This window comes from Plasmodium fragile (genome assembly GCF_000956335.1).
Source record: "Plasmodium fragile strain nilgiri unplaced genomic scaffold supercont1.3, whole genome shotgun sequence".
Classification (NCBI taxonomy): domain Eukaryota; phylum Apicomplexa; class Aconoidasida; order Haemosporida; family Plasmodiidae; genus Plasmodium; species Plasmodium fragile.
In genome coordinates this window covers 440,780-467,057 of record NW_012192583.1, presented here as the reverse complement: position 1 = coordinate 467,057, position 26,278 = coordinate 440,780, and the positions used below count along the sequence as shown (strand labels likewise).

The window sequence follows — 26,278 nt, the reverse complement described above, 5'->3', positions numbered from 1 at the left end:
GGGGGTGAGTTTGTCACAACATACATATGCCATTGGGAAGGAATGCTGTTGCATTAACGCCCGGAAAAAGAGGAAGCCCCATCTGACCGCCAAAATGGAACCGCTGCACATCCCCCTGGGGGACGACATGCACTGCCACCTGCGGCAGGGCGATATGCTGAGCTTCACCGTTGGGGCAATCAAGAAGGGAGGGTGCGACCGCGTCCTCGTGATGCCCAACACCACGCCAATTATAAGCACCTGTGAAGAAGCCAAAAAATATAGAACTGAGCTAATCAAGCAGGACCCTACTGTGGACTACCTAATGACGTTATACTTGAACACAAAAACAGATTCAAATGACATCCTCAGAAACCACCAAGAATGCAATTTGCAAGGAGTTAAAATATACCCCAGTAATGTGACCACCAACTCGAATCATGGAGTCACAACCTTAGAAACATATTATGAAATTTTCCATACACTTGAAAAGCTAAACAAAAGTTTGCACATACATTGTGAAGAGCCCAATGTGAATCCATTATATGCAGAAAGGAGTTACGTACAACATATTCATGACTTGGCTGTCCATTTCCCCCATTTAAAAATTGTCCTAGAGCACATTTCTACGGCAGATATGATACACCTGGTTAGGATGTACCCGAACGTAGCGGGTTCAGTTACTCCACACCACTTGCAACTAACCATAGACGATGTTGTAGACACGCAGAACTACGATTATGCTCCTGATGTGGTAAATATAGAAAAACATATAAAAAATGTATATAATTATTGCAAGCCTTTGCCCAAAACGATTGATGATAAGGTAGCTTTGTGTAAGATTATACAGGAAGGGTTCCCTAGGATTTTCCTTGGATCCGATTCTGCACCCCATTATAAAGAGCACAAAAATGACCCCCACTATAAGCCAGGAATATACACACAGCCATTCCTCATGTCGTATGTCTCTCACATTTTTAACAAAATTAATTCATTGGACAAGGTAGAAAATTTTGCCTGTAAAAATGCTGCAACTTTTTTAAATTTAAAGGAGAAAAAAATAGGCACAAATGAACAGACCTTTTCTCTTTGTATACAAAAGAAAGGATTCAAAATTCCTGATGAATATTTTGGCGTCGTCCCCTTTTTGGCTGGACAAACAATTGATTTCACTGCGTCCTTTGTGGGTGCAGATGTATGACTTCGCTTCTTTGCTTGAGAAGACACTTGTCCTGGGCGGGAGTCAGTCAATCGGTCAGACCATTCTTTTACACATAACCCAACCCCAATCTCCTCCCACAGACACATCAGATCAATTTCGTTATATCATTTATTCAGAATGCACGCTGGGTATTAATTCTCTTCTTTTGCCTGAAGCAGGGGAGTTGCTCCTAAGCTCTGGTGGATCTTCCAATTTATCACATGCAATGTTTTCCCTATGCTAATGCTCTGTTTATGTGCAATTAGCAAAATTGAGGACGCAGCCACGGAGGAAGTGGGGCGTTTCAAGATGAAAACAAATGTAGCATATTTTGGAAAATTATATCGCTTTGCTTTCTTAGCACCATTTCAATTCATTACTATCCGTATGACTTTATTTTGCTTCTCAGTGGGATTTAATTCGTCTCCTTTGGAGTTTCCTTTTGGTAGTGGTTGAGGGTCTCCATCAAAGACGAACACTTTTTCCCCATCTTCCATCGTCTGACCACTCGAGTTATTACCTTTCCTCGCTTCCTTCATTGCACCCTCTGCGCTTTCTTCGCCTCCATTTTCCCGCATGGAAGCTTCAACAGAGACAGAGCTTTTCTTCCCCTCTAGCTGCAACGCTAAGGAGGGTGTATCCTTTTGTATGTACACGTAAGTCTTGGTCCGAGTGTCGTCTCCTTCATTTATGTTTAAGTCTACGTACGTGGTGCCCTCATCTCTTGAAAGGAAACTGGCCACAATAATTAAGGCGAGCGAAACGCACATTGTTATGATGCTCAACATTAATGAAATATGCACAATTAAAGTTTTATATTTTCGAAGACCGATGCCATCCGTGGCCAAACTTAGGAAAGAAAAATGCATCGCCATCTTTTCGTGTATTTCCAAAGGTCATCATTTTGATGAAGTTTATAAAGTTACGTGCTAACATGAGCCGTAGGTGGTGTCTTACAACAGTTGTGTCAACAATGTAATCCCTCTATTTCGCGTAAAAGCGGAGACCTCTAGCTACATTAGAACAAAAAGCAATGCACAGTTTACCGCTAACCACTTCGAATTAGTGGAGCGAATGATGTGATGAAAAACAAGTTGGACATCGGCGCTTCGGAAAAGGAACCAATCACCATAATATGATACGGAGGGTGTGTGACATCAGTTCGTTCCTACCACCATTTCGCGCGTTTACCACGTTTATGCATGTTTGTATTTTTTTTTATGACAAGGTCAGGTAATTATAGCCAAAAATTGTCTTAACAAAAAAAAAACCAAAAAAAAAAAGAGCTAGATAGCTAGCTAGCTGCTTAACTGTGCTCACATATGAAAAGAGTTACATAAACACATTTGTGCCAAAGGGGTAAACTGGCAGGGGGTCCCTACGTTGGGCATAAACAGTTGCAGCAGTTGTTACAGTTGTCGCGCTGTGTAATGCAAAGCAACCCTGCAATGTTGAAATGCCTTTCACGCCTTTGTCATTATGGTATGCATTATGATAACAGCGAATGTGCTTGTCCTTCAAAGCATTTTTTTTCTCTGCATTGCGCAATGTTAAAAAACCCTTTGCGGTCTTTAACCTGTAATACGGGGTTTCGCTCCACATCTTGGACAAAATTTTGCAAAAAACAAGGGACGTTTTCCAAAGGAAATGCGCGAATACAAAGTTGCTGTCCCATCCCAACAATTGGCAAAATTAACCTGTTCACACTTTTAAAATTGCACACGTAAAACAATTGTAATGTTATTAAAATTACAACATTAGAAATGAAGGGAAACAAAGAAAAAAATAAAAAAACAGGCGAACGCACGTCTTGCGGAAACGTCTATGTAGAATTCCCATTTTCTGAACAAATTATTTTGAAATGAATATGATAGGAAAAAAAGGGGTGGAGAATAGATACCTGTCGTTCGCGAACGAATGGGGCGTAATTGGTGACTTATAAGAAAACACGGTGTGGTACACGTATACATATACGTGCAGACATGCGCCCACATACCGACACCCTTGCGGGCAATCCAAATGGTGAAACAAAAAAAGGTAGCAGCACCATAAACTTCATACCGCCTGACAGACGCTAATAGACCGTTCACATATGCTGCATTGGTCAACCGAAGTAAATCGGGGGGGTCTCCTTTTTCCAGTTCATGTCCAAATCCTCCGGCATCGACTCTGCACAATTATGTTCCATGCTTTTCAATTCTCGGAATATTTCACTTAAACGAAATACATTTTGCTGCAGCTCTACTCGGTGCTTTTCATTCCCAACGATGAAGGATAAATTATTCAAGCTGTCAATGACACTGTTTAGCTTACTGTTAATCCGAGATAACGTCGTGGGAGGCTTTAAAATTTTGGTCTCTTTATTTAGGATAAGAGTGTTGGCGGTTGCCTTATACCTATTTCTCTCCACATGATCACTTGCTACGTTGCTGTTGCCGCTGGTTCTTGCCAAATTTGGTACGTCCTGTCGGGCCAAATTTACTGCATCCTCTTTGCCCCCGTTCCTAGCCTCAAATGAACCAAGACAGCCGCCCACATTCGAACTGCCGTCCACCCCGACGCTGTTGGACACTGGTAAGTCATCCCTCTTCGAACACTTCTCCTTCTTCTCACTTCTCGCTTTAATTTTAAAAGATAAATCGATTAATATCCTTATGTTTTCTACGGGCGGATATTTAAAAAGTCTCTTCAGGCAATAATTCTCGTCGTTTTCTAGCAAGAACGATCTGATGAACAGGATCATGGAGATGGCAAAGTAATCCACCAAGGGGAACACATTTGATGTCATGTGGGCAACTTCTATGGTGTCCCCTGTGACTTCGGCGGGGAAACCATTTTCCCAGTTTGTTAAGTAGCAATCTGGAAGAAAAGAGAGAGGCGCACGCAAGCGGGTGAGGAGGGGGTGTACATTTGTCAGCGCAGCGGTCACATATTTGCCAGCACAAAAGTTACATATCCGCAGCGCGGTTGTCAAGAACACGAACCTGAGAAAAAGTTGTCCCACAGAATGACGGTGTCATCAATGGGAAATTCTCTACAATAGAAGAGACGGATCCACCTGAGAAGAAAAATCTGAGGCTCGATACTCAGAGAGATCAAATGATTGTACAATAATTTATCCAAATTTTTTAGTAACTTATGGAATATATAAGTACACTTGTGCACGAGCACGGTTTTGGAAGAATTCTTTGTTGCTTGGTTTTTTTTTTCTTCGGGGGAAGAGAATAAATATTTCAACCCCATGTTCATGAAGTGGTCAAACAGTATGTAAGTGTCTGCCTCGACCTGGTCCCTATCAAACAGGGTGACAAACTCGGTCCAAAATTTTTCACGTTTTAAATTTAGCATATGGGGGCGTACTTGTTCACGATAATTAACAATAAAAAAAATGGCTACTACTTCGTTCATGCCTTGTTTATAAGACACAGATGGATTTTTTTTGGCCCAGACGAAGAGAACTTTACATAATGTGTCTCTTACTGCCTCATTTTGAAAAAGTTTTTTTTCTGAGTGTGTTCTTAAAATGTCTTGTTTTATTTCTTCATTTAATTCTTGATTCTTCTGTTTTAGTGTCCATGGATTTTTATCATCCGATGACAGGGGATGAAAGATCTGGGGGTCCAACTTTTGAATATTTAAGTTTGACTGCTTTGTGATGTATTCGTCTTTGTCCTGCTTATACAAATTTCTTTTTTTCTGTATGTCCTTTGTTAGTTCGTGTAGAGTGGTGGCGTGGTATATTCCTATTAGCAGGGGCCAATATATTCTTCTAAAGAGGACCGTACTAGGTTCGTTGTTTATAATATCATTGGCTATGGACCGCATGAAATTGTGCCTTTCTTCCTGGGGTTTATTCTTTTTCTCTTCCGAGGATTCGGCGAACTCAAGTGTCGCCGCGCTGTCCTCTTCATCGTTATTACTTGTTGGTATTTTTTTATCATTTTTAAGGAAAATAAAATGATTTAAAAAGTCCTCAAATTTGATGTCATGTAAATCTTCCAGAAAGTTATGGTTATGCATTTTTTTTTTGTTTTTTTTTTTAATTGGGCTTAATTTGCGTTGCTCATTTTTGTTTGGGGAATTGACTTTGGCAAACGCAGCAAGTAGTTCCTGTGTGAATTACGTGTATGTATAGGTTGAGGGGGCTTGTCATCTTTGTGTTTATCCCGCAAGTCAGTAAGCTGTCAAACGGGAAAGCTGTTTAACTGATAAGCCCCTAAACGCTAAAGCGCTCTACTTTTACCTCCTGCGCGCTACGATAAGGAGAAGGGGAAAAAATGATCAAGTGTGCACAGCGCTTGCCCTTACGCAGGAGAGGCTTAAGATGGTAAGGTTAAACTGACGGTCAAAAAATCCCATAGCACGATTAGCTTAATTCTTTGTCACATGCGCCAAGTTTAAGGGGGGAAAAAATGTGCCCACTTGTGTATACATGCGCAATGTAGTAGTTGATTTTTGTTTTTTTTTTTTAATTTGACATTTTGCAAAATCGATTTTCAATTTATTATTTTCCCCCTATGTGCATAAGCACATGTGGAGGTGTGTACATAAACGTATGCGCAATAGGTAAGTGCCAATGTGCGCTGCGGCTTAGGCTTACATGAATGCTATGATAGAACTGTCTAACTCGTTTTTTTTTTTTTTTTTTCTTTTATAAATACGTCACTCGTTAGTGTTCTTCCTTCCCGTTGTGTCATCAATACACTGTGTTGCTTTCCTGTTTTTTTTTTTTTTTTTTTAACGATAAAATGACTAAGCTGTAACATATGTGCAGTTCAAAAGACTTGGTCAACAAATGACCAGAAGGGGAAAAGAACGTTTATTATGGGTACCATGTTAAGAGAACATTTAGCAATGTGAATATTCCACCCAAGCTTTTATTCAGAGTTACAATATTGGGACAACAGTTGATATGTAAGTGTGTCCATTTGTGTGTATATGTGCATAAGCCACTTGGGACTTCATTCTGCTGTATCGTTTTCATGCGGGTTAAGGAGAAGGTGATGGGGGAGGTTTTTCCTGCATTGTCCCACGTGTTCACAGTTTCTCCTTTTTGTGCAACTGTTCTACATTCTGACACGGTATAGTTGTCAACGAAGCCGATTCGTTTTTATGGACATTTGCCATATGAGAAAAAAAAATGCCTGATGGGTCAGGTAAATTTGTGCGAAAACTCCCTGAACTGTTGAGAAAACAAAGTACAAGAGCGGGCAGGGAAAGGGCATAATTAAGGGGTGAAGAAATGGCGCAGAAACAATGTACAAAACTTGTGCACACATTTGTGCGTCTTCCGGCAGAGCTGCGCCAACACGCGTAGCGCGCGTGCAGACATGCTGCCTAGCAGCGGAGAAGAAGATTGGTATCACCTGGTACTGTTAATCACTTGCCCTAGCCCCACAACATGTGCTACACCCATGAAATTAACCGTGAGGGCCACTTTTGAACGAATGACCTTTTCGCACTTGTTGAAGCTTTATGCAAATATTTACCAAAAATGTGTTTTGCGTTCTTTTCATTTTGCCAAGGTGCAAATGAAAGATTGTTATATTACATCACGAGGGGTAATATTATGAACAAGCAGGACATTTTTTTTTTTGTTTTTTTAAACTTAACCTTACTGCGTTATAACTCGTAATTTTGCAGCCCATTTTTTTTCTTGTTCTTTTTAACCGCATTTTTGGCGAGGTCTTCAAGAAAGAAAAAGAGAAAAACAAAATGAACAGATTGGCAACTTTGAGAGTGAATGACCAGATGATTATTCCGAACTGAGCTGTAGCAGAAAAGTTACACAAGGGGAAACATACACACACACACTTTGTGTATGAATCAAATTATCGTTCGGGGGAAATTTTTGTTATATGTAAAATATATCCGCGCTTTAATTGGGGGCAGCAAGTGGCCTTGCTGTTATGGTATAAATCGATTGGTTTTAACAGTTGTGAACTTTGCCATTCTGTTACTTCTCTTTCGGGAGCGCAAAGAAACGGAGAGCCCGCAAATTGATTGTTCCTCCTGCGTGCGGATGTGCATGTGAACTGCCGGGATTACAAAAATAAAGTAAAATAAGGGGTGTACACTTTCCACGCTTCTGAGCACACCCTGCAGTGGTTACAGCGCTGCACGGAAAAGGGAAAACTCAACACGGGATTGCGAACGAATACGCGTGAGAACGCAGGGGTGCATGGCCCATCGACGCGTTTGAACATGCGTGAGGAAATTTCCGCCGCAACGCGAACCGAGGCACCCCTGTTATGGCTAAAACTGTAGCGCAAGGGGCACAAAAGGGAGTATTTCCACGCGCGCAGGTATACACATTTTTACAATACACGCACGCACGCAGCGCACTTTTGCGGAAATGTTTAAACGCGAGAACGCCTTTGCGCTTGAACTGAGGAGAGAGTAGAAAAAATTGTGAACCTTTTCTAGCTCCACGAGGGCTCATACTTTGCAGTTTTTTTTTTTTTAATTATTATTGTTATTTTTATTTTCTTCCAACCGAGGAGAAAAGCAGGTCGTGTTGACAATCCCGATGCACACTCTCACGCACGTGGGTTTTACAAATGTAAGGGGTACATTGTCACGACGAACAAGCGCGCGTCAATGTATGCTTTACGGATGCAAATATTTTGTCGATGGTTCAAAGCCAATTTATGCATTGCTATGTGATGATTACAACGCATGTGCTTTCTTCGCCATTTTTTCTGTTCGCCTTCTCCGTGATACTTACCATCCCGGCCCAACGATTTTTTTTTTTTAACCCCATTGGCGTTTTTTCGAGTTAGTTCTCTACCTTGTTTTTCACGTCATCTTTTTTTTTTTTTAAGAGCAAAGATTGGAGAGATAGCAAATTTTCCATTTTAATATACCGTTATCGCCTCAACAGAAAAATGAAGAGCGATACAAAATTGGACCTTTATGAAATCCTGGGGGTGGAGAAAAATGCTAGCGTGAAGGAAATTGCAAAGGCGTACAGAATACTGGTGTTGATGTACCACCCGGATAAGTTTGCCGCCAAGTGGGGTAAGGTTCCGGAGAAGAGCGAAACAGGCACGAATGAGAAGGAGGATGGAAAACTGGATGTACTTGAGAAGGAGACAGTGGACGAGGAGGCAAACGATGGGGAAGATGAAATTGTAAAGGGTGATGAGGAGGGCGCCCCAAAGAAGCAACAACAGGACGGAGATGAACCACTTACCCTACAAAAGTGCAAAGAAATGTTTCTTCAAATACAGAAGGCATACGAAATATTGAGAGACCCTGAGAAGAGGAAGAATTATGACGAGTTTGGATTAGAGGATGATGAATATATTGAATTTAAGAATTATTTAAACCCTAAATTATTTCATGAAAGAATTAAAGTAGAAGACATACTAAACTATGAAAAGAAATACAAGAATAGTTCAGATGAAAAGGAAGACTTGATCGAATTTTATAATAAATATAATGGAAATTTGACGCACATTTTGGAGTACATCCCATTCAGTGAAGAATCCGACCTGCCCAGGTACATAGACATATACAATAATTTGTTCAAGTCCAAGGAGATTAAACAAACGCCTGATTATGACAAGTCTTTAAAAAATATGAACAACATTGTTAAAAAGTATAGCAATTTGAAGAAGAAGGATTCACGAATGAGTAAAAAAAGGAAAAATTCTGTGCCCCCCCTTGACGATTTGGTTTTGGCAATTCGAAATAATGAAGCCAAGAGGACGTTAAAAATAAACAACCTTCTTTCAAACATTGAAAAGGAATATCAGAAAAAGAACCCCAAGAAGAAAAAGGTCAAGCCGCCGACGGAGGAAGAGTTAAAAGAAATTAGCAAACGGCTCGAGGAGAATAAAAAGAAAAACGCCGCGTCGAAGAAGTTGAAGACTGCGTAATGTGCGTGTGTTAAATTTTTTTTTTTTTTTGTTAACCTGGCTTGGGGAAGAAGTCTGAGTAATTAGGCGTCTGTGTTGGTCACTCGTCTCATCCTGCCCCCACGTATTAAAACAGGCACCTGCATGTGCGTTTAAATTTTTATATTTACTTTTGTTCAATCCACGTATATATTGTCATGTCTCTATTTATTCATGTCCACACCGCCGTGCTCAAGGCGTGTGTCCGTCTTTTCCCCGTTCCTTTTTTTTTTTCTTCTTTTTTTTTTTGTTAAATAGCTACATTTACTTATGATAATTAAATCAACAACGAGCTGTTCTTAAGCGAAAACGGACACCGCGCAGTGTGGGTTCAGGCTGTAAAGGCGAAAAATGCGATAAGGGGTGGCACACGAAGAGTGTCTTTAAAAAAAAAAAAAGTGATCTTCCCTTTGTAAGGGGCTATTCGCGTGTTACAGGATGTTTCCATTTTTGCGAATTTTGTAAAAGGTCCCTGTCCCAGGGGAAACTTTACCATCGCAGTAAAGCGGCGCGGTGCTGTAATTGTGGCAAGTCCCCATTGTGGCTTCCCTAAACCATGCGGCGCTTGCCCAATATTCTGCGCAACGTTTTGTCTTTTTTTTTTTTTTTTTTTTTTTTTTAACGGCCAGTGGGACAGACAAACACAAGCGCACAAATGTGCGGGAGGGTGAACTACTCATGTGCTGTGATGGAGGGAAAGAAAAAAAAAAACAAAAAAAAAAAAAAGATCCGCAAGAAATAGCGATACGTCGCAGTGCTCAGTTCCCTGGAGAGCCCCGCTCCCGCAAAAGGCGAAAATTTGTAAATGTCCCTCAACATATGGAGAATAATACGAGACCAGGTTTACACGCGATCCACGTTCGGTGGAATGTCAAGCCCCCTCGCCTTTCGCGTTGTTCCTCCTATGGTGTTGTCCCACGTGCCGCATAACATCGCCTGTCCACTTCTTAACCAAATGTGAAGGAAGAAAAAAAAAAAAAAAATGCGCGAAGAGGATAGACATGCGGAAATGCTCAAACATTACGTTAGGGAAGGAAAAAACACAAATTGGCACAAAAGTGAAAGAGCTAGAAACAACCCTTACTGCGTCAACTATGACATTTTGCTGAAAAATTATAAAGAGGAACAATATATAGACCTTAACCTGGAAGTTAATTACAACTTGGAGGAATTATTAGCTTACAAGGACAATATAAAAAAATGTTTTCATGAGCATAATAGAGGGAATAAAAATAATGTGCAGAGGAATAGGAGGAGTTACCATTACGACGATGGAGGTGGCTTTAGTTGCGCATCGGGTGACATTTCCCCCTTTTGTTATGACTCAGGGGGTACGAAGAAAGTTGCACGTGATAAATCTGACAGAGTGGAAAAACAATTATATGGACATGGAGAGTATACCGATGAGAGTCATACATCCGACTCCAGCAACAGCTATTGCTCAGACGTAACGGACAGTTCTTCAAAGTATGAAAAAACGAATGGCATGAATTTTTCCCAACGCATTACCTATGAGAGTATCATTTTGGAGGACAAGGTAAATTTGTTTGACACTGTGTTAGCCGCAGACGGGGTGAACAAAAATAGAAAAGGGGGGAAAAATAATGCTATGTGTCCTTCATGGGCTGCCAAATTTGAGGACAACACAAATATAGACGACTCCTACGTCAGGACTGAGCTAAGTTATGAAAACAGGGAGTGTGGACGGGAGGGGGGTCCATCCCCTTTCCATGCGGTGAGTAATTATCGAAGCGTAGAAAAGTGAGGCAGCCATCTTCGCAGAAGATATGCTTGCGGGGACTTCCCACAAATGAAGAAAAAAAAAAAAAAGATTATCTTCTATATTATCTCCCCCTTTTTTTTTCCCCCTTTTTTGCAGAGGGAAAACTCCAAAGGGGTGTTCCCTTCGATAGACCTGGATGGACACCCATTGAGCAATATAAAATTTCACAAAAAATATACCCATCCAACTAGCCAAAAAGTAGAAGAAGAAATCCTGAAAAAATATGAAAAAATAATAAAAATTATGAAGTACTTAAGAAGAATAAAAAATAAGTACCCTCAAATCGAAGCAACCATTTCGATACTATCCAATCATATTAAAAATGTCACATTCAATTGTGAGAAAATGTTTGATTCGAGACAAGAGATGAATGATTTCTTGAAAAAAATTTACATTTACCAGATTTACCTCCTTAAAAGTAAGGTGGCGTATTTACGCCTTGAATAGGCAGCGCTGCAAGCGGCATACACAGAGAGAGCAATCTGACGAGTAATGTTTCCGCCAGTCTGTGGCACATACGTACTAGAATACCACGTTAAGATCAACTCGGTTTTGTCGATGTGCTTTTTGCCCCTTTTCCGCAGAAGTCGTTTTTAAAAACCCGAGGGATAGAACAAGTGGCGTTTCCTTCAAGTCCAGCTTTGAAGCTGCGTCGCCGCAGGATGCACGCCTGGACTCGAAAGAACGATCAAGCTTCAGGTTACTAACGCGGATGCACACATAGACACATGTGCATGAAAAACCGCACTGGAATTGCGTCCCCTTTAAGCAACCCCACAAAATAGGAGACGCAAAAAAAATAAATAAAAGAGTAATTCCTTCACCGAAGGGGTCATATTAACCGAGAAGTCAAGTACGAAATGGAAAATAAAGCAACTCCTCTCTCTCCTCTCCCTACAGGGATTATTCGGAAGTCCCCGAAGGCATCAACAGAGATGCCCACTTCATGATCCAGCACTTGAGAGAAAACAGACCTGTAAAATCTGCAAGCGGGGTTCCACACGAAAATGTTCATGATGAAAGATGGGCTAATTTTAGTAGCGTGAGAAAACATGAAGGAAGGACACCTAATCCATTAAGCAAAGACACACAAAGAATGAGCGGTATAAAGAAGGAAAAGAAAAGAGACACGAGCTTTACTGAAGACACAGAAGAAAGTGACGTGTGCAAAAAGGGAAAGGGAAAAAATAAGAGTAAATATAAAAGTAGAGAATCATTTAGGGGACAAGAAAAAACAACACAGGACGATGATCCTTTGGGGAGTGAAACAAACTCGACACATTGTTTCACCAATCTGTATGGAGATGATGCAGAGAAGACGTCCGCCTACTACGCTAACCTTAGGCATACATATAGGGAAGCCCTAAAAAACCATATACACACAAGTGGGGAAATTTTTCAAAGAGGAAAAAATAAAAAACAAAGTAGAATAAAAAAGGAACACATCCTACATGAAGATTCGCTGAACCATAAAAATGCCTATCGCAAGAGTAAAAATTTAACCATGTCGGATGATGCAGATGTACTGCCTGAACAAGAACACGTAAGGGAAGAGATAAACAAACAACCACAAGGCTGGGGGAATAAACGGGATGTCCCTTTTAACACACATTTGGTAGAATATGAGTCGAAAAAAGAAGACTCGGGGCAACCTTATAAGTGTATTCCCAAAGATAACGCAAACAATAGGGAATACAGGGGGAGAAGCACTTTAAGTGACGCCTTAAAAAATGATTACTTAAACGTTGTAGATGTGCAGAAGTGCGGGCCCAAATGTGGGGACCCATATGGGCCATCCCTAAACGCGCTTAATTTAGCAAGGACGGAAACGCCCCCGTGGAGAAGTCCATCGAAAGGGGAAACGGGCAGAAAGGACACTGTCAGCAAGGACGGGAACAGCCAAAAGACGCTTGTACTCTTTTATGACATAAATAAAGAGCTAAGTGCCATCTCGAACAGGGACTCTGTCATACACGCGCTGAAGCATGCGCTTCTAAACAGTAAGGAATGAGTGCGTGTGGGGGTGATGTAGTAAGACGGTATCACCGAGTCAACGACTGCGTTGTAGTCCGCATATCAGTCGCAAATAAACTGCAGATAAGACTCACCCCCTGCATGTCCCTACACCACCGCGTCTCCCCCGTCAGAACCCTACAACTTCAGCGCCCTGCAAAATTTCCTATTCAAAATAAACGTGGAGCTGGTAGAGTACAAAAACTTCATCCTGCTGCTAACTCGGAACATAAAGAAGCCACACATGGAAGCCCTCTATGGCTTAAACGATTTTTCGGTGTTCGAAAAGGTAAGCAAGTTAGAAATAGACAGCATAGCCGTGTAATAAATATATATATTTTTTTTAATATTTATTCGTTACTGCCAAATGTGTGTGCATATGCTGCCGCAGGTGTATGGGAAGAAGAGGGCGCCCCGATTTTTGGTCTCCAATAAGGTTAAAACTTTTTACAAGTATGATACATTCTACCGAAGATTTAAGGAACTCACAAATGTGCGCGATTTCAGCGGGATAACTGACGCAGTGGAGTTAATTTAAGTGTAACGGAGCGGCGAAGGGGGACGTTCCTTGAGTGAATTTCAAAGCAGGTAAATGGCTACGCATTTGAGTGGGCACTGTTTTTTTTTTTTGTGAAGGAGACCCTTCGTGTGGGGTTGCACCAAGTGGGCACTCCGGATGCCTTTTTAAAGATGGGAGTGGCAAAGGAAGTGGTGTAGGAGGAATAAACAGGATAAAATGACCAAATGGATAGACAAATAGGTGAACATAGGAACAGACGCGCGGGCGCACTTATCGCGGCTTTTCACGAGTGGGCGTCCCAATGTGTGAGCAATTCCCAAAACAGGGTTATCCCTCCCTGCCAGCTTTGGTAAAGTTCCCATCCAAAAACCTTATAAATGAGACACAAATGGACACATACGCAGGGATGTACCTATACATGTGAGTATAATATGCCCTCGAGACAACGACCCCTTTGTGGCAATTCCACGTGGCACGCGCTTCAACCCGTAGGGAAATCCACCTAGTGTGCATTTTACCCAAACGAAGAAGAGGCAAAGGGGGATCTATCTTCGCCTCTTCATGTTTCACCGTGCACCCTTTTCGTTTTTACTGTCCACAAACAAAACAACAATTGTCAATTTCTTTTTAAAGATGATTATTATTTTTTACGTTAGTTTTTGGTCTACCTGTGATTTGTGTTTGCAAATTTTTTTTTTTTAAAAACATTTTAGCTATTTCACAAAAAAATTATTTTTTGTTCAGGTTAAAATAAGAAAAAAAAAAAAAAAAAATTAGTTTGATTTTTAAAAAAAAAAAAAAAAAAAAAAAAAAAAAAAAAAAAAAAAAAAAATGGCTAGTAGACAGAAGAAAAAATAAATAACGAAAACAACGAAAAAAAAATAAATGAGCACATTACCCATTCGGTGAAGGAAATTCATAACGATAAGATAAAATCGGTAGATTCTTCTCCCAATAAGACGAATCAAAATCCAGAAAAAGACATGCCATTTGTCTTTATAAATTGTGAAATAGCTTCCGAGCTTACAGTCTCTAGCCATATACGTCAAGGTGAAGGAGATTTTTTCAGCAGTAACATGAAATGCAATAATGCCAAGACGAAATTTAAAAGTTACGCATTAAATGGAAACACTCCAGATGCGCAACATAGTCAACACTCAAACAAATTAAAGGAAAAAAAACATTTACACACAATAATAAAGGAAAAAATCCGCAAATATAGGATTTGTCACAACGGCGAAAGTGGAAACTATTGTCACTCGCCAGAAAAATTCAACAACGAATGCTCCCAGGAAGATAAGGGAGTTGACAAATCCGACAAAGCAGGACATTCAAATAATTTTTTTTACACAGATCATCACTCCCTTCTGCATTTCCTGCGGCAGGAATATTGTGGCCACGATATAACTGCACGAGAAGGGATTCGTCGAAATGTCAAGGCGGATGCAACGTTAGGGCGTTCAAAGTGTTATAAAGATATACACAAGGGGAAATTCAACAGCATGACGCGCTTAGAGTCCGCTTCGAATACGGCGGATGACTCGATCGAAGCGTTGCCGCGGGGTGGTGACTCCCGTGGTGAAGGGAACAAGACCGGCACCGCTTCCCATGAAGCGAAACCAAGTGGAGACACTGGCAAGAGGGAGGACCGCCAGGACCACTGGGCAGTTAAGCCTCCGCAGGGGAATGGCAAATCGAACTGCTCTCAGCGCGAGAAGAGTGAAAACAGGGATCATCCCAAGAAGAACAGCCAGCACGCTGAAAATATAATCAGGTGCAACGACGAGGAACTGAAAAGAAGTCTTTATAAAGGAGACGGAGTTAACCTTGTTGCGCGGATGGACAGTTCCTCGCAGAAGTATCAAAAAAAGGGGCGCCCTATGTATCGCAGAAATTGCTACAATGTTAGGCAGAGCAGCATTAAAAGTATTGTAAATGGTAAGGGTGCATGCCGTGATACGAGGGAGACGCTTAGTGAAGCACACGAAGAGGACTCGAGGGTCAATGAAGGGAAAAGTACGTCGGAGGGGGAAGTAGACAAGTTCAGTGGCGCGGGGAGAGGTTCCTCTGGGGAGGCACCTTCGAATAGATGTGATGATGAACACGATCAACAGGGCAGAGAAAACCACAACGCGGAAGAAGGTAAGAATGAGGAGAATGATGTGCAAGACACGGGAAATGGTGAGGCACACGATATGGGAGATATTTCGGGAAAGAGCCTGGACGAAGGGGAGTGGATAGAAATCGAGCAGCCGCTCAATTTCTGGGATGCCCTGAAGAACAATTTTAAGAACGTCTTTTTGGTGAAGTCAGAGGGGGAGGATGATACTGGCGATGAGAAGGCGGCAAATGGGGGGGAACACGTTTTGGAGGGCGTACCAGGGGTGGAGAACGAAGCTGACTCAGCCAACTCAATCAACCGATTCGAGCAGTTTACCGAGTCCGCCTCGCACGCCGCGCTTACCGAGGGGGCCCCCCCGTGCTCTGCGCCCACAAACCAGTTCCCACTCTCCCCAGACGTATACGTGAGGTGCCTAAACTTCCTGAGCGCGGATAAAATACTAGAGTGCGAGTTGCTAAACAAGCTAAGCACCTACGTGATAAACAACCGAAACAACGTGTTCACCCATGTGAAAAAGCTAACTCTGGATGAGAGGTGGTCCAGCATCCCAATATACAAGAGGCAGTTTTATCTACATCAAATGAAAAACATCAAGCATATGTACACCTCGGAGAAAATTTACTCAGGCAATGGAATGTACATTCACGAAGTAGCTGCAATTATATTTCAAAATGTGTCAAATTTGAAAACCTTAGAATTATTATCACCAGAGTATTGTATGAATGACAACACTCCAAGACATGAGCCATTTGCTCTATCTCCATCAGTTTTTTCAAAACTGGAAAAGTTAACAATAATTGGATGTCAAACCTTGGAGTGGCTACACATTTTGCGTAATTGTTCCTTTCCTTTGTTAAAAAAATTTGAAGTATGCTATTATCCCCTCCATCACGATCACTGGGTGTGGAAGTTCATCTTCGATTTTACTCTCTTAGGGCTACAAGGTTTGTTTAAAATATTATACACCATGGAAAATCTGCAAAAGTTGAGCATAGGGTTTGATGTGCTGTTTGACAACATCGAAGGGTATCTATACAACCCTTTGGAAAGTCACAGGAATGTTTTGCAAGAATTTAATTTTGTTACAAACAACCAGAGGTATACAAATGCCTTGTCTGCTCCCCCAGCGAATGGGAACCCTTCCAGGAAGTTTAAAAGCTACCGGGGAAAAATATGCGAAGAAGATTTTAGTGACATTTTTACCATTGCTTATTACATCTCGGGCAAGTGTGGGAAGCTCAAAAGAATTATGATAAAGTACAGGGACTCTTATGATGGTTATGAGGACAATATGGATAAAGACGAGACGCTGAACGAGTTCATTTCGGAAGCCACCAACACGGCGTCCAGTTACTACAACTATGTGCTCAACTGGTTTCGGTCCGCGGGCGGCGCAGCGTCGGAGCGGAGCTAGGTAGCTACGGGGGAGAAGAAGCGTGTCCGTTTGATGCAATGCGGGGGAAGCATTATATATATTTTGGCTGATGTGGAGCGAAGAAGAGATGTGTACCGGTTGATGAACATTGTGTGGGGGGGAAGCGCCCGGCTTCACCAGATGGGATGATCCCATAACTCGCACCTTCTGCTACGCGATCTGGCTCCCCCGCAGGTGTCATTTTTGCCCTACAGGGCCTGTTTTCTGGGGGGCCTTCCCCATCCCCTCACGTACACAGTTTTTACAAGGCGAGTGCCGTGTCCTATGTGCACATCGCCATTTGTTTTCCGCACGAGTCATTAGGCGAAGAACCGCCTACCGCTTGTGCATATATCTTAGTTCATTTTAGAAGCCGGCTTTTTAGCTCACTTGGGTGAATGACCAAACTGAGCAACTTAAGCATATGTGGCATAAAAAAGTTGGCGAGCACACTTCGCATGATCAGCTCGCTTTATTTATTTTATTTTTTTTCTCATTTGTGCTGTCCTAATTCAGTTGTCTCATTGTGATGTTTTTCGTCCCCTTTTCATTTTTTTAATGTTAACCGTTGTGTTGAGCCCATGGTTTGGCACACATTATTTTAAGACGTCCTGATTGATTTAAACACCTTTGTATTCATTTTAAGCACCTGTTTTTTTTCATTTCTGTAACGGTAAATTTTCCCATAGAGTGTGCGTACATGCTTGAAGAAAGCAGTGGGGAATGTTGAAGACAGACCCTTATGAGGAATTTGATAGTGGTTTCCTATGCTCCCCCATTTAAGGGGGGGAAGCGAGTAGAAGGGAGATGACATAATGGTTTGATGCAACCCGCTACAGGTATGCAGTTAAGGGGTTGGAACAAAGTTTTCCAATAAAAACAAACACAGAAATGGGTGGGTTCGCGTGCAGGTGGGGTGGAAACAGTGGTGGTGGGGATGCTACGAACGCGTGCGCATTTTCACATATGCACAAGGAATTGAAAAAAAAAAAAAAAAATGTAGAAGAAAAAGGGACGTTGTAAACTGCGACGTGGGCAAGGCACAAATTTTCCAAACATCCTTGCACACCATTGGGCATGTGCATGATTGAGCATGTTAAATAATTTCACATGAAAAAAGGGGGGATGAAGCAAATGGGGGAGGGTATGCCCAGTAGGCGTTCGGCCAAGCTGTCCCAATTTTGGGGGCTGCAAGACCGTCACAAAATTGGCGGTCGTTTTTGTTCCACTCTGGCTGTTTCAAATGACGGTTGGAATTTGGCCCAACTGGAAGGGAGCACCAGGAGGTATCTGCAAATGCTGCGGGGTTACGGGTTGCCTAAACTTTATCTTTTCCACATGAAGAAGTGGGTAGTAAATATCCAAGTCGATATCCTGTTGGTCCATTTTTTGGTTCATATTTATATTTTTCAAAACGGAGAAGGCCTGTTGCATATTTTGCTTGGCGAATATTTTATTGTACAAATCTGTGTCTACGTCAAAACGGCTTTCCTTCTTGCAGTCCTCAACAGCTTGCATATAGAAGGCGACATTATTCGAAGACATAGAACAGGGGAAGGTATAAATGGTGGACCTATTCTCATTGTAACTGTTTAAATTATGGCTAGCTATTTGTTCCAAGGACTTTAGAAAATTTTTATTGAAAAAAAGAATTTTTTTCATTTTGCCCATTTGGGTAGTATCTGTCCCCATACCGTATTGCTTTATGTAATTTTTTTCAAACATAATTTCGTTTTCGTTTGTAAATATAAGTTCCTCCCCTTGGAGTTCATTTACACCGTTTGATTCTTTTCCAGAATTTTGTACCGAAGTATTATTCATTGCTACATTTGTGTTGGTGTTATAATCGGGGACGTTGCTCATGGGCAGGTTTCTATCTGCTGTGTTTATTTGGCCTTCCATTCCTTGTCCATTATTTGAAAAATTTACACTTTGCATTCCCATTTGTGGCGTTCCCGCCCCAGTAGCTCCACATACGTTGTTATTCCCAATGGAAGGGTTGAACCCACCGCTCGATAAAAGGTTCTGATAAGAGGACATGTTGTTCCCACCTATTACTTGGTTTCCAAAGGCCGAGTTAGCATATGTGTTCATGGCTGGTGCTCCTCCGCTACCGTACATGGAGAACTGCTCGTTCTGCATATTTTGTTGCAAGGGGTTACAACTTTGGGGGTAACTAAAATTGGCTGCGCCAAAGGCATTGGATCCTGCGACCCCATAGGCACCTTGCGTTTGGGGAATTGACTCCATATTGGCGCCGAGGTTGTTTTGGTTGTATGCATTTCCCATGAGTTGGTTCCCCGGTTGGTTCCCAGGCATGTTCATGCCGTTCACGCCGTTCATGTTTCCGCCTGCCCAGTTGGTGGACACCATACAGTTGGAGGGGTTCATACCAAAGGCGGCCCCTCCCTTCCCATCGTAATTATAATTCATGTAGTTTTTATCAACCCCCTGTCCTGCCACATTATGCACATTGGTGTTATTCGGTAAGTAGCTATTACTGTGCTGCTGAGTTGGAGAAGCTTCCATCAATTGGTTCGGATTCCTCGCCCCTGCAAAGAGGGGCTTCCCTTCCTTTAACCTATTTCCAAAAATTGATTTGTCCTGACTCACAAAATCGTATAGACTAACACTTGGGACATCAACCCTCGTTGCGCTTTTCACATTATTGCCAAAAAGGGGGGTATTGTTTTTTGTTTTGTTTCCAAAAATAGATACGTTTTGTTTCACTTGGGAAAATAAAGCTTGGTCGTTGTAGTTGGGTGCATTTTGCTGTTTACCAAAAAAGGATAGGGGGGTGTTGTTTTTGTTTTGGTACATGTTGAATCCACCTTCGGCAGGAGACATAGGGATGCCACTCATTGCACCTTTAGCTTGGTAATAATTGGGCATCTGTTCCATCGTGGGTGTGGGCCTTCCGAACGAGTCATTACCATACATCACGCTCCTGTCGCCAAATCCTTGCTGGTTGCTAACTGCGTTTACTTTTTGAACGTTGTAAAAATCGTTGTTACAGTTTTGGAGGTCCCCATAGTTATGCTGCCGTTGCTCATTGTTGCCAGTGGGTTGAAATTGGCCGCCCCCCGTAAAGGGGCCATTCCCCTGGAAGTTCATGCCCCCTTGGTATTCATTCATTTGATTTACCCCTCCGTTAAAACCATTGTTGTTTAGCATTTTTAGGGGATTTTTCCCCCTGTGGGCGAATGGCGCAGAGGGAGTGAAAAAGTGGGGGGGAGGGCTATATATACATATATATACACGCCTGCCACACTTGGATGTTCACTTAAAAGAGTAATAACAAAAAGGGGAATGGTTTAATATACTTCTGGATTACATGAATAAATTGCCTATACGCATGTGAACGAGTTAACATGTATATAAAATACCACGCCGCAAAAGCATCAATCATTCGATCTACATGCTGCGCTTTTATGGCATTTGCAAGAGGACCCCACGTAAACCTGTTTCCCTACTTCGGCGGGGAAATAAAAAGAAGAAAAAAATCGGCGTATCCTCTTTTCACTTCATATGGGGAAAAAAAATCTCTTTTTGGCCGCGGGCGGAGGCACAGACTGAGATTTACTTAAACGAGGCTGCCTCTTCGTGTTCCTTTTTTCCGCATTTTTCGCAGTGCCCAACTCTGCGTGGGGTTTCAAATGAAGGCCGCGAGAAGGTGCACCACGCATATGTATGTACATATTGAATATATATATGGGTATAATATACGCGCATATTTTGGGTCATGCAGAGCAGCGCTCCTTTCGGCATTCTCCACATAATGCTTTTTTTTTTGTTTTTACAAGCTCGCAACATAGCTATTCATATATGAATATACATTTATACGTATGTTCTTTTTTTTTTTTTTTTTCCCGATTTGGTAGATTCAAGAAGCGATGTCTCCTGCTCTCTTCACCTCTGTGATTTTTTTCATTTACACGTGGGGAGGCAAAACAAGCTGCGCTAATTGATGCCGCCTTTGCGTGAGCACGTATATATAGCTTCGCTCTGTTTATTTATTTATTTTTTTTTTTTTACGTTGTATGTCCCCGTACTACAACAGCTTCATTTCCCTTTTGATGTATTTTTTTTTGTACGGGAAAATTAACACGCTCCACAGGAGTAGCCAAAATTTACAACGCTTCCTTCCTTTCTCCCCCCCATACACCAAATGGTATATCTACTTCGTGAAGAATTATTTTGAAACTGCACATTTGGACCGTTTTATGGGCTGAACGTTTTGGCTCAGGAGAATGCCGCCTTTGGTCTGGCCCCTTTGAGGTGTGGCTCTGTGAGTCCCCTTTTTTTTTGTAGCACACTTGTAATGACGCCATGTTTCGAAAAGGAAGAGTTGTTAAGCGTACCGCTGCACGCGGTTCATCGTTGCAACAGCTGTCTTTGCGAACTTGCCCTTGAATGGCAAATTTTAAAGAAGCGGTTACGTACATGGAACTGCGTCAAAATGTGTCTACACATGTCGCGTATACACATATATATCTGTGCATATCCACTGTGCGCATGTGGTTCCTCCCTACGTAGTTCTACGGTTTGTCCTTTTTTTTTTTTGGTCGCGCACACAAGGAGGCCCCCATGCGCGTAGGCCAGTTGCCCCTTTAAAACCCTCAACTGTTGAAGAAACAAAAGAACAACCTTGCGGGATATATATAAAAACTACGTTACGATTTTCGTTCGCGAAAAAAAAAATGAGTCGGCGTGAAAAAGAGTTGGTTTTTCATTTTGAAAAAAAAGGAGAATGTCAACAAAATAGTTTATGATTTCCTGTGGTTGAAGCAAAGAATGCAAAAAGGGAAAAAGTGCACACACATATGTACATATGCATAAGTGGGCTGCCTTCAACTATTTACAACTATATAAATCGCAGCCCCCTTTTTACGTCTTTTAGAGGAGCGCAATTATGCACACCCGTGAGTACGTGTTGGGGAATGACTGTTGGTGAGGTGCTCCTTTAACCTTATTCAAAACAGAATATTACCCACGTGATAATCACTTCTTCGAATATGTCTGCGGCTGTTCCGGCGCTGTCGTCATTTTGACGCCATTTCATCTGTCTTCGTCTTCTTACTCTTTTGCTCACATCTTCTATTCCGCTGCTACCTCCGCTCACCCGGCGAGCACCTCCTTTTCATGTTCTTGTCTCCTTTTCATTAAGTAATAGCTTGCTGTTTCCTCCTCGTCAATATTGTAAAAGAGTAAGCTCACGTTGATGTTCTTTTCTATTTCCTCGATTAATTTTTGAGCTGCCTCTTTTATATTGTCAATCTGTGTGGAGGTGGAAGCCAGGAGTCCTCCTTTGCTCGTTGAGGCCACTTTGCTCAGCAGCAGAGATGTGCCCTTCAGGGCGGCTAATGAGCCCCCCGTTTTGGCGAAGGAAAGTTGAGTCAGGCCAGTTTTCCATATTATCGGAAATGTAGATGATAACAGCAGGGGGATTTCAATGGTCATTTTGATGATAACGCGACTTAACGGGGGACCTGATTTATGCGAGCGCTGTTAGTACGCGCTTTGTGTGGTGAATGACAACCAAAAGGGGCAACTCAAATAAAATTGTTCTAATTTGTTTCTCCACGTACTGTGTTTTGAGAAGTGTAAAAGAGATGTCGTTAATGTATTTTCTCCAAAATGAAGCCATTTTAAGTTTTTTTATTTTATTTTTTTTTTTTTTTGGTGCATATTTTTACATGAACAAAATGTAAAAAAAAAAAAAAAAAAAGCTAGCTGTAACCCCGGGGGGATAAGCGGTTGCCGTGGAAAGGAACTGACGCCTTATTTCCCCCTCCTATGTGCAGGAAAAATATACAAGCAGGTAAATTGGAACATATTTTATACATACGCACTTGTAGAAATAAAGCAGTTTGGCACGTGGAAATGAGGGGAACCAACAACTCGCAACAGAATTGTGCTTACGCGACAATGCTGTTTTGTTCAAGCAAAAATGGAAAAGTCGCATATACCAAGAACAAGGGGGTACTACCAAAAGGACATCTCCAGAAAGAGGAAACAAACGTGCAATCCGTTTTATAAGCATAAAATTATCCCCCCCCTTTTTTTTTTCTTTTTTTGGTTTTCTGTTTTTGATGGTTGCTTAGTTTAGGCGTTGTCTCTCCCGTGTTTGCAATTACGTTTATGTGGGGGAGAAGAAGGTTATCCTTCAAAAGGGATATTGTATACAAAACATTTGCGTGTGGTGTACGCGTATGATGTGATAATGAAAGAAAAAAAAAAAAAAGCACATCCATCAGGCTAATCTCGCACGTGGACATGCCAAAAATATTAACTTTAAAAAAATGGCCAAAATTACAAAAAAAAAAAAAAAAAAAAAAAGAGTGATTAGGAACAACGACGAGGTGCAATAAATAGGGAGAGAGGATTACATCAGATCAACCACTTCACCAAAAAAAAAAAATGTGAAGGCAATTTCCTTTGTCGCCAAATTTATGCACACACCTGCTGGTCCTGTTCGCCTTTGTCCACCTCGACGTGAGCAGCATCCTCACCCTCCTTCGCAGACTGTTTAACTTTCTGCCTCTTAAGCTTATTTTTATAGTAATCAATATAAAGGGTGTTAATTTTCCTCTTGAATTTCAGAGCCGCGATAGCAACTTCCTCACTCCTGTGATCCATAAGTTTGTAGCACACGTCAAAGATGTTGGAGCTGCTTACATGTTTTAAGCTAAAGTGGAAGTTATTGGTTACATAAATGAGACCCTTTAAAAGAGTCTTCACATCATTTTCGTCTTTCGATTTTTGTAACTCAATTAATTTGACTAAGAAATTATCAAACCTCTTTTTTTGCTTTTCTTCATTGGATGCAGCCACCTGTTCAGTTTTTTTTCGAGATTCTTCTTTAATTCTTAATTTTTCCTTTTGGCTAACTTCTTGTTCATCTTCATCCGCCTTATTTGATTTGTAAATTAAGTGTATAAGTTCGGGGCACTGTTCTGTTAGGATATCGTTGGCAGACTTCTGCGTCCTTGCGGCTTCTTCTTTTTCTGTGGGTTCCTTTTGACTCAGGAGCTCCAGATCAAGTCCATCATTCGTTAGCTTTGAAAAGTTGTCCAGTTCTTTTATTCTGTTTTCCACCAGTTCCTTTTTTTTTTTTTTATCCTTTACCAGTATTTTGTTTGTGTACATGCCTATGATGGATTCGATGTCGAAGGATTCTCCGTCGGGCGCGTTCGAAGCGTCCCCTCCATCAGTACCGCCTGTGTCTTCCTTTTTCTTTTTCTTCTTCTTTTTATTCTTCTCTGTCTCGGTGGTTGTGGTGGAGGAGCCGTTTTCATTTCCGTCCCCTGCGTTCACTTCATCCGCCGCTGCACCTTCTTCCCCCTCGTCCCACGTAATTGGTCCCACTTCCACGTACCTGGCGCTTTTGCCATACTTTTTCTTCCCTCGTTTTGTTCTATCCTGCTTAATGTGGTACTTGCAAAAGTGGCCATAGAGCGGGGTGTAAATGACAATTTTGCAGCTCTCCCCATTTCGCTTCCTTCCCTTACACCTTTCCAATTTATCGATTAAACCAATAACTTTTAATTTTGTTTTATCCAACACTTCTAACAACCTGGAGTTATAATACTGTGGATCCTTGTCCTTTACAACTGGGTTGACAAGGGCGATAACGGCTCCTTCTGTTTCCGCTTCAAATTGTTCACAAATTTCTCCCGTGAGGAAGATCCTGGATTGTGTGTTTTGCAAATCGGAAATGTCCCAGAAAATAAATTTTTCGTTATTGTACTTCCTGACTTGGTAAGGTATATTAACAATGGTGCAGATGATGACAATTTCTTCTTGTTCTTTTTTTTTCTTAATTTCGCTATCGTATTTCGATATATAGTCTGCGAAATTCATGATTGTTCTGTTTTGCAGAAAGCATTGGCAGTCTTCCTTATTCGTTTTCCATTCCTTTAGCTCCAGCTCTATTTCGTTCGCATTTAATTTGTTGCCATGTAGAACTTGAGGGGCTGGGGTGGCCGCATCTTCCTCACTGGCGAGCACTACAACTTCTTCGCTCTCATGCGTTTCTCCCTCTTTGATGTTATCCATTTGGATGATGCGGCCAAGTGGCAAAAATGGGATAAATGCAAAAGGAAGGAGGGACTGATCAACGAGTAGGCCGCGGGGACAATGTCCATATGTACGTCACTTTGGCTAGCATAAAAAAAAAAAAAAAAAAAAAAAAAAAGCTAGCTACACATATGCAGGCAAGGACAGAAGCGTGTCATTTTTTTGGCTGTTTTACGTATCATCATATTCGCACATTTTTTACCTCATTGTGGACAGCTTCTTAGCTAAAGCAGGTGTTAATTTTAAGAAGCATTTTTTTGTATTTGGTTTCTGTTGCTACAGATGGTTTTCACCCTTTTTTTTTTTTTTTTTTTTTGCGAATGTGCAAAATAGTCACGTAAAGACGCTGAGGGCAAGGAGGAGAAATCCTACTTGTGCTTTGTTCACGTCTGTCTTTTTGTTAAATATATTGGAACGGCATAAAAACAAAGCGTGGCGCTTCGGAGTTTGCGCAGTGGAGGAGATACATACCAACGCTGGTTAAACTACAAGGAATGGAAATCCCCGGCAACAATTTCTATACCAATGTGATACTGTTACGCACATAATGCATTTGCGATTTCGTTGAAAACGGGGATTATTTCGTATGTGTGTGTTGAAGGCGGGGGAGTGCTCCTTGAAGGTGGAAGTAATACCATCACATCAACGCTCTCGTAGAAGAAAACACTTATGTTTGTAAAAAATCGACTAGTTCATCAATTATTATTATGCTAAGTGGGAGCACACTCAATTAGTGTTGCGCACTGGATCAATCGTTGCCATAAAATGTAACCTCCAAAATATAAGAGCAAAGGAGCAAAATGAATATACACACCCCTTCCCTACTAAGGTTGCCTTATCGGTATGAGGTCGAGATGGCGTAGCACACAGTGCAAGAAAAAGGGGGATATCCCTTTCTCTATCATTTGAACATTTTTTTTTTTTTTTTTTTTTTTAAAGAAAAGCTTAAGTGCGTAGATAAAATGAGGTGTTTTTCTCTTTCCCCTGCCTCATGGAGAAAAGAAATAAATCCTTTGGTTCCAAAATTATTGGCAATTTCCGTAAGCGAAATGTTACGTATATTTCGAATGTTCATATTTTTCCCATCACCATGTAGTCACATGCTATTGGGGACGGGGTTCATTTGGTGAAATTTCCTCATCTCTTGGAGGCTGAGATTTGATCTCTTTCTAAGCTTGGTTACCCATTCGCAATCTATATGCGCAATGCGCGCGTTGAGAGATAAAATTTTCTGCCTGGGCACAACAAAAAAAAAAAAAAAAAAAA

At 41.4% G+C, this 26,278-nt stretch overlaps 8 protein-coding genes across 8 annotated transcripts; 4 read left to right on the top strand and 4 right to left on the bottom strand.

Annotated features, from left to right (window-relative positions):
- Positions 1-94: 94 nt before the first annotated feature.
- Positions 95-1,180, top strand: AK88_00422 (dihydroorotase, homodimeric type; the record flags this gene model as incomplete). Its single annotated transcript, XM_012478073.1, has 1 exon — positions 95-1,180. The coding sequence occupies one exon, from the start codon at positions 95-97 to the stop codon at positions 1,178-1,180; it is 1,086 nt and encodes a 361-aa protein (XP_012333496.1).
- Positions 1,181-1,548: 368 nt separating this feature from the next.
- On the bottom strand, positions 1,549-2,055 carry AK88_00421 (uncharacterized protein; the record flags this gene model as incomplete). The annotated part of the gene is made up of 1 exon (XM_012478072.1): positions 1,549-2,055. The coding sequence occupies one exon, from the start codon at positions 2,053-2,055 to the stop codon at positions 1,549-1,551; it is 507 nt and encodes a 168-aa protein (XP_012333495.1).
- A 1,229-nt stretch (positions 2,056-3,284) lies between these two features.
- AK88_00420 (uncharacterized protein) lies at positions 3,285-5,200 on the bottom strand (the record flags this gene model as incomplete). Its single annotated transcript, XM_012478071.1, has 2 exons — positions 3,285-4,039; positions 4,165-5,200. 2 exons carry the CDS (start codon positions 5,198-5,200, stop codon positions 3,285-3,287), a joined length of 1,791 nt encoding a protein of 596 aa, XP_012333494.1.
- Positions 5,201-8,067: 2,867 nt separating this feature from the next.
- AK88_00419 (uncharacterized protein) lies at positions 8,068-9,063 on the top strand (the record flags this gene model as incomplete). The annotated part of the gene is made up of 1 exon (XM_012478070.1): positions 8,068-9,063. The coding sequence occupies one exon, from the start codon at positions 8,068-8,070 to the stop codon at positions 9,061-9,063; it is 996 nt and encodes a 331-aa protein (XP_012333493.1).
- A 1,000-nt stretch (positions 9,064-10,063) lies between these two features.
- Positions 10,064-13,415, top strand: AK88_00418 (uncharacterized protein; the record flags this gene model as incomplete). Its single annotated transcript, XM_012478069.1, has 6 exons — positions 10,064-10,816; positions 10,961-11,282; positions 11,449-11,497; positions 11,765-12,864; positions 13,012-13,166; positions 13,269-13,415. The coding sequence occupies 6 exons, from the start codon at positions 10,064-10,066 to the stop codon at positions 13,413-13,415; spliced, it is 2,526 nt and encodes an 841-aa protein (XP_012333492.1).
- A 1,058-nt stretch (positions 13,416-14,473) lies between these two features.
- On the top strand, positions 14,474-16,933 carry AK88_00417 (uncharacterized protein; the record flags this gene model as incomplete). Its single annotated transcript, XM_012478068.1, has 1 exon — positions 14,474-16,933. One exon carries the CDS (start codon positions 14,474-14,476, stop codon positions 16,931-16,933), a length of 2,460 nt encoding a protein of 819 aa, XP_012333491.1.
- A 1,239-nt stretch (positions 16,934-18,172) lies between these two features.
- On the bottom strand, positions 18,173-22,393 carry AK88_00416 (uncharacterized protein; the record flags this gene model as incomplete). Its single annotated transcript, XM_012478067.1, has 2 exons — positions 18,173-20,126; positions 22,056-22,393. The coding sequence occupies 2 exons, from the start codon at positions 22,391-22,393 to the stop codon at positions 18,173-18,175; spliced, it is 2,292 nt and encodes a 763-aa protein (XP_012333490.1).
- A 990-nt stretch (positions 22,394-23,383) lies between these two features.
- Positions 23,384-24,991, bottom strand: AK88_00415 (uncharacterized protein; the record flags this gene model as incomplete). The annotated part of the gene is made up of 1 exon (XM_012478066.1): positions 23,384-24,991. The coding sequence occupies one exon, from the start codon at positions 24,989-24,991 to the stop codon at positions 23,384-23,386; it is 1,608 nt and encodes a 535-aa protein (XP_012333489.1).
- Between the last annotated feature and the right edge of the window lie 1,287 nt (positions 24,992-26,278).